This window comes from Lampetra fluviatilis, chromosome 13 (genome assembly GCF_964198595.1).
Source record: "Lampetra fluviatilis chromosome 13, kcLamFluv1.1, whole genome shotgun sequence".
In the NCBI taxonomy this organism is placed as follows: Eukaryota; Metazoa; Chordata; class Hyperoartia; order Petromyzontiformes; family Petromyzontidae; genus Lampetra; species Lampetra fluviatilis.
Window position 1 is genome coordinate 409,732 of NC_136287.1, and position 7,766 is coordinate 417,497.

The 7,766-nt window shown below is 57.6% G+C and overlaps 1 protein-coding gene across 4 annotated transcripts in view; it reads right to left on the minus strand.

Annotated features, from left to right (window-relative positions):
* Nucleotides 1-3,439, minus strand: part of LOC144935367 (alpha-mannosidase 2x-like) — a 29,131-nt gene extending 25,692 nt beyond the window's left edge. For 2 of the 4 annotated variants that reach the window (XR_013637305.1, XM_078861934.1), the window contains exon 1: nt 2,709-3,439. Coding sequence is in view for 3 of the 4 variants with exons in the window: in XM_078861934.1 (XP_078718060.1) it covers nt 2,709-2,831 (123 nt within the window). In the remaining variant the exon portion in view is untranslated. The remainder of the gene's footprint in view (nt 1-2,708) is intronic. The other 2 variants (XM_078861936.1, XM_078861933.1) reach the window with 1 other exon arrangement.
* Between the last annotated feature and the right edge of the window lie 4,327 nt (nt 3,440-7,766).

Sequence of the window (7,766 nt, forward strand, 5' to 3'; positions counted from 1 at the left end):
ACAAATATTGTGGGGCTAACCCACTGAAAGCCTTGTAGGTCAGCAGCAGCGTCGTCTTATAGACCACTTGATACTTGACTGGTAGCCAGTGCAAAGACAACAGAGCAGGTGTGATGTGCTCACGAAACGATGTGTTCGTAAGCACTCCAGCAGCTGCATTCTGAACAAGCTGGAATCTACTGAGCACCTTCCTCAGAATCCCGAACAGTAATGCGAAGCAGTAATCAAGTCAGGAGAACAAAAAAGCATGAACCAGTCTCTTTAAGTCAATAGGCGACAATAATCGAGGCAGGATATCATCACATAATTACTGGCTGCTAATTTAATCACCAAACACCACACTCTGCTTGGCGTTTAAATTTTCCACGGCGGTAATGACCATGTTGCGTTGTATAGCGTATTGAGCTGTCGAAATAGGACCCATATCTCGCAGAGAGGGCTTGCCTGTAACATCTGGCAGTTCACCAGCATTGGTTCCAACCAGGCTGACTGCTGATGAGACACTGATTGTCGAAATTGTACCAGAGTTTTGTTTGCGTTGAACCAATTCTACTGGGATTCTATATTCCCAGATGGAAGACCATGTGGCTGATGGGATGTATAAACAAAAGTTGCATCATTTAGGACGCCATGGTGGCGACATGTTAACTACCTCACCTGGTATGCAGGAGGTCGTGCTTTCGATACCGACCCTGACACCTGCATATTTGGAGTTTGCATGTTCTCCCTGTGGATTTTTCTCCGGGTCCTCCAGTTTTTCCCTCCACATTTAGAAACATGCATTTTGAGTATTTGGCTGCTATACACTTCCACGTGAAAAGCCACTTTGTTGAGCTATTATTTGACCAGGTCGCTTCTGAAAAAGAGCTACATAGTTCAGTGGGCCCTACCCTGGTAAAATAGGAATAGTAACAAAAATGTTTAGCGACAGGTATGTGAAGGAAGCAGCGGCTTGTCTGCTTGTCTACTTGAGTCTGTAAATGCTTTGCGTGGGATCTTGCATACGGAGGAACAATTTCCTGCTAAAATGATCATCGAGGCATCGGTGCTCATTTACAGCCCTGTAGACCCAGTGGTGGACATGCCACGTTCCTTTGGTGGGTGGGTCCGTCGGACAACTACTGTTGCCGACTTCCCAACAAAGTGGTGAGTGCTGATTTTATGAACCCCGGAAGGAGGGAGGATGGGCCAAGTCATGAGAGATTCGGCAACCGCGTGGGGAGAGAGACCGCTCCTCCCTCCCACTGGCCAAGCTGAAGGAGCAGGTGAGCGGCCTGGCGCCACGTGAAGCGAGACCTTGGCAGCCGCGCCAATGAAACAGCCACCCTGAACCACAGCAAGCGAGGCGTGGGAACCCACGCAGTGACACACTGACCTTTAACCACGCCCACCCATCACACCTGCCCTCATCAAAACTTCCCCTCATCACACCTCCCCCTCATCTCCCACCAACCTCATCACACCTCCCCCTCATCTCCCACCAACCTCATCACACCTCCCCCTCATCACACCTCCCCACCAACCTCATCACAACTTCCCCTCATCTCCCTCCCCACCAACCTCATCACCCTCCCCTCATCACACCTCCCCCTCATCACACCCTCCCCTCATCACACCTCCCACCCCTCATCACACCTCCCCCTCATCACACCTCCCCCTCATCACACCTCCCACCGCTCATCCCACCTCATCACACCCTCCCCTCATCACACCCTCCCTCATCACACCTCCCCCTCATCACACCTCCCCCTCATCACACCTCCCCCTCATCACACCTCCCCCTCATCACACCTCCCACCCCTCATCACACCTCCCACCCCTCATCACACCTTCCACCCCTCACCACACCTCCCACCCCTCACCACACCTCCCACCCCTCACCACACCTCCCACCCCTCACCACACCTCCCACCCATCACACCTCCCACCCCTCATCACACCTCCCACCCCTCATCACACCTCCCACCCCTCATCACACCTCCCACCCCTCACCACACCTCCCAACCCTCACCACACCTCCCACCACACCTCCCACCCCTCATCACACCTCCCACCCCTCATCACACCTCCCACCCCTCATCACACCTCCCACCCCTCACCACACCTTCCACCCCTCACCACACCTCCCACCCCTCACCACACCTCCCACCCCTCATCACACCTCCCACCCCTCATCACACCTCCCACCCCTCATCACACCTCCCACCCCTCACCACACCTCCCACCCCTCACCACACCTCCCACCACACCTCCCACCCCTCATCACACCTCCCACCCCTCATCACACCTCCCACCCCTCATCACACCTTCCACCCCTCACCACACCTCCCACCCCTCACCACACCTCCCACCCCTCATCACACCTACCACCCCTTATCACACCTCCTACCCCTTATCACACCTCCCACCCCTCATCACACCTCCCCTCATCACACCCTCCCCTCATCACACCCTCCCCTCATCACACCTCCCACCCCTCATCACACCTCCCACCCCTCATCCCACGTGGCAACTGCGAGTCACGTGCCACCTGCTCGGTGAGACCAGGTCCCGAGCACCACGGACGCGAGAAACGAACCCCGGAATGGACCCCCTCGAGCACGACCCCTCACTCACAATTCCTCACCCCTCTCCATGACACCAACTTCTTGACCCCCAATCACCAAGACGACCCCTGTGTCTCCTTACCCCTCGCCGCTCGCCCTCACCTTGGCGGGGTCCCCGCTCTTGGTGCGGTCGAAGTGCACCCGGTCGAGCATGAGGTAGAGCGAGAAGACGGCCACGCAGAACGTGGCGCCGAAGCACACGACCACCAACTTGCGCAGCCTCATCGCTCCTCCGGCTTCCTCGGGGGTCCTAGCGGGTCACCTCTCCCCCTCCTCTTCACCACCACCTCTTCGCCCGCGTCCTTCGCAGGAGCTCACAGCGCAGTCACGGCCCCCGGGGGGGGGGTCCCCTGGGTCCCCTCGGAGTGGCCAACCCCCCCGGACCTGTGCCCCGGGGACCCCGAGAGGGGAAGGCGGGCAGGGGGAGACGGTGGGAGATGAGGAGATAAGACGAGGAGATGGAATGGGTGGTGGCCGCGTGGAAGGGATCCGAGATGAGGGAGTCGAGGAGAAACGGCAACTCGAGTGGGAGATGGGAGAAGAGGTTGGGAGTCACAGGGTGCGAGACGGGGGGAGTTTAAAGTGGGGGACCGGTGGGCGCCGGGTGGGTGGGGGGTATAATAGAGGGGAGATACGAGGTGGGAGACGAGGGACGAGACGCGAGGTGGGAAGAGCCGCGGGACGAGGTGAGAGGCGAGGAGGGGAGCCGGGCCCAGTCTCCGCGCGATCGACTCTCGGCGCGATCGACTCTCGGCACGCCGCCCTGGGCCGTGACGTCACCGCGAGGCGCGATCGACTCTCGGCACGCCGCCCTGGGCCGTGACGTCACCGCGAGGCGCGATCGACTCACGCACGCCGCCCTGGGCCGTGACGTCACCGCGAGGCGCGGGCGACTCACGCACGCCGCCCTGGGCCGTGACGTCACCGCGAGGCGCGGGCGACTCTCGCACGCCGCCCTGGGCCGTGACGTCACCGCGAGGCGCGATCGACTCACGCACGCCGCCCTGGGCCGTGACGTCACCGCGAGGCGCGATAGACTCACGCACGCCGCCCTGGGCCGTGACGTCACCGCGAGGCGCGGGCGACTCTCGCACGCCGCCCTGGGCCGTGACGTCACCGCGAGGCGCGATCGACTCTCGCACGCCGCCCTGGGCCGTGACGTCACCGCCCGCCACGTGCACAGCTGGAGCACGAACATCACCGAAATCGTCATGTCCATTAGTAACATTCTTAGCAACATCATTATCATCATCAGCAACTTTATCATCCGCATAATCAGCAGCATCATGAGCAGCAAGCATTAGCCCAAAATCAACATTCTCAGCAACAGCATTGTCAGCATCAACCAGGCTTAGTGTAGCCACTGCTGGATGAGGGCCACAGAGAGACCCGCACCAGCCCCGGAACAGACGATGGATCGCGTGTAGTGAGGGACAGATGAGGCGAGGGTGGCAAACAGAAGAAGGGAATATGAATCAGGTTGGGGTAAAAAATAGGTGAGGAACAGATAAGGTGAGCAGATAAGGGGTGAGGATGAGTTGATCTGGACGTAATTGAGCCATTGTGAATGTATAAATTACATGAATATATATTGGGTCTTTCGGTAAAGTCACGGAGCTATGCAAAGCGGCCAATGCGATCAATGCAGCCGTTGTATCGCGATATATCGTGGGTCGTATCGCCGTGCATCGTATCGCGATATATCGTGGATCTTGTATCGTGTTGACTCCATGACGTCACGTCCGCTTCTGGGGTAGGCCAGGAACATGTTTGAGAGAGCGGCACGTGACCCAAATCGGTCCTGACCGAGATTGGAGAGGACGAGGTGTGGGACGAGGTGTGGGACGAGGTGTGGGACGAGGTGTGGGACGAGGTGTGGGACGAGGTGTGGGACGAGGTGTGGGACGAGGTGTGGGACGAGGTGTGGGACGAGGTGTGGGACGAGGTTGGACGAGGTGAGGGAGGTGTGTGACGAGGTGAGGGAGGTGTGTGACGAGGTGAGGGAGGTGAGGGACGAGGTGAGGGAGGTGTGGGACGAGGTGAGGGAGGTGTGGGACGAGGTGAGGGACGAGGTGAGGGAGGTGTGTGACGAGGTGGGGGAGGTGTGTGACGAGGTGAGGGACGAGGTGAGGGACGAGGTGAGGGAGGTGTGGGACGAGGTGAGGGAGGTGTGTGACGAGGTGGGGGAGGTGTGTGACGAGGTGAGGGACGAGGTGAGGGAGGTGTGTGAGGAGGTGAGGGAGGTGTGGGACGAGGTGAGGGAGGTGTGGGACGAGGTGAGGGAGGTGTGGGACGAGGTGAGGGAGGTGTGGGACGAGGTGAGGGAGGTGTGTGAGGAGGTGAGGGAGGTGTGTGACGAGGTGGGGGAGGTGTGTGACGAGGTGAGGGACGAGGTGAGGGACGAGGTGAGGGAGGTGTGGGACGAGGTGAGGGAGGTGTGTGACGAGGTGGGGGAGGTGTGTGACGAGGTGAGGGACGAGGTGAGGGAGGTGTGTGAGGAGGTGAGGGAGGTGTGGGACGAGGTGAGGGAGGTGTGGGACGAGGTGAGGGAGGTGTGGGACGAGGTGAGGGAGGTGTGGGACGAGGTGAGGGAGGTGTGTGACGAGGTGAGGGGAGGGTGGGACGAGGTGAGGGGAGGGTGGGACGAGGTGAGGGAGGTGTGTGACGAGGTGAGGGGAGGGTGGGACGAGGTGAGGGGAGGGTGGGACGAGGTGAGGGGAGGGTGGGGCGAGGTGGGGGAGGTGTGAGGTGAGGGGAGGGTGGGACGAGGTGAGGGGAGGGTGGGACGAGGTGAGGGGAGGGTGGGACGAGGTGAGGGGAGGGTGGGACGAGGTGAGGGGAGGGTGGGACGAGGTGAGGGGAGGGTGGGACGAGGTGAGGGGAGGGTGGGACGAGGTGAGGGGAGGGTGGGACGAGGTGAGGGGAGGGTGGGACGAGGTGAGGGGAGGGTGGGACGAGGTGAGGGGAGGGTGGGACGAGGTGAGGGGAGGGTGGGACGAGGTGAGGGGAGGGTGGGACGAGGTGAGGGGAGGGTGGGACGAGGTGAGGGGAGGGTGGGACGAGGTGAGGGGAGGGTGGGACGAGGTGAGGGGAGGGTGGGACGAGGTGAGGGGAGGGTGGGACGAGGTGGGGGAGGTGTGTGACGAGGTGAGGGGAGGGTGGGACGAGGTGAGGGGAGGGTGGGACGAGGTGAGGGGAGGGTGGGACGAGGTGAGGGGAGGGTGGGACGAGGTGAGGGGAGGGTGGGACGAGGTGAGGGGAGGGTGGGACGAGGTGATGGGAGGGTGAGACGAGGTGAGGGAGCTGTGGGACGAGGTGGGGGAGGTGTGTGACGAGGAGTGGGACGAGGTGAGGGAGGTGTGGGACGAGGTGAGGGACGAGGTGGGGGAGGTGTGGGACGAGGTAAGGGACGAGGTGAGGGAGCTGTGGCACGAGGTGGGACGAAGTGGGGGAGGTGTGGGACGAGGTGAGGGAGCTGTGGGACGAGGTGAAGGAGGTTTGGGACGAGGTGAGGGAGGTGTGGAACGAGGTGGGACGAGGTGAGGGAGGTGTGGGACGAGGTGAGGGAGGTGAGGGACGAGGTGAGGGAGGAGGAAGTGAGAACATGGGCTTAGAGAACGGAGTGGAAAGAGGTGAGATGATCAGAAAAATGAGAAGAGGAAGGTGAGTTAGAGGAAGGAGGTGAATAAACAGGACCCTGCGGGGTGGGCTGGTAGGAACGAATAACCAAAGAATATAAACATAATGTATTATTACACTTGTTTAGCCAGGAAAGCCCCACTGAGTCTCAAGGTTTTTGTAGGGTCCTGCCAAGTGTTTGCAGTAGGGGGCGATGTTGCTACACCGAATCGGACGATACGAAGGGAGAGTTTGAGGCCTAGGTCTAGGCTTTAGGCCTAGCTGTAGGCGTTAGGCCGCTGTGAGTTAATTGTTAATTTAAATGTTTTAATTATTCATGTAAAAGCTTTAAATGTAAATGTTTCTATTTAAAAACATCAGGGAATGTAACATTGTAAAACATTAACTCCCTTTCACACACGCGGGGGTACGATACGAAGGGAGAGGTTGAGGCCTAGTTCTAGGCTTTAGGCCGCCGTGAGTTAATTTTAAAATTAAATGTTTTTATTATTTATGTAAAAGCTTTAAATTTAAATGTTTCTATTTAAACGCATCAGGGAATGTAACATTGTTAAACATTAACTCCCTTGCACACACGCGGGGGTACGATACGAAGGGAGAGTGATAGGCGTAGTTCGAGGCTTTAGGCCTAGCTGTAGGCTTTAGGGCGCTGTGAGTAAAATTTGAATTTAAAAGTTTTAATTAAAAGCTATCTCAGGGAATTATAAGGGAATGTTACACTTGTTTAGCCAGTAAAGCCTCATTAATTTAAATGTTTTAATTAAAAGATATCTGAGGGAATTATAAGGGAATGTCACTTGTTTAGCCAGGAAAGCGTCACTGAGTCTAAAGGTTTTTGTAGGGTCCTGCCAAGTGTTTGCAGTTGGGGGCGATGTTGCTACACGGACGGACGGACATCGGACGGACGGACGATATAATCTATTGTAGGCTGGTCCACTTCGTTCCTACCAGTATAACGTGCAAAGTGAAGGCTCAGAGCAGGGAGGAGGTGGCGCATCTTACCGGTATGAGTTCGTATCGTGTCACTGCGCCTTCACGCAACTCACAATGATCTACACTATCCACTGCTGGATGAGGGCCTCCCCGCGCCTTTGGTTTATTTGACCTTAGTCCACCACTGTGTCGGTGGGCAGTAAAGATGTGGGAGCAAACAGGACAGCACTCGCGTTACAGACACGTGTCAGTGTAATGTGCACGTGTGTACACGCACGTGGAGAGAACAAAAGTGAGAGTACACCGGTACAGTATATCATAGGCGACATTTTGGGATATGCCCTACTCGGGTGTAGGCAGGAGACGTATACCGCTGAGATAGAACGATGAAATCAGCTCAGCAACTGAGATAACGCTGGCTTGAGTAGGCCTTCATCCAGCAGCGGATAAATCATGGCTGATGATGACGAGGGTTTTAACTGTTGGTGGGTGGCCTGACTTGTTAACGACAGCGAGCTCACCTCTTCACTCATCAGTCCTGCATCCACCCTCGAGAGAAACTCATGTCCAGTACAAATATTCGTTGAA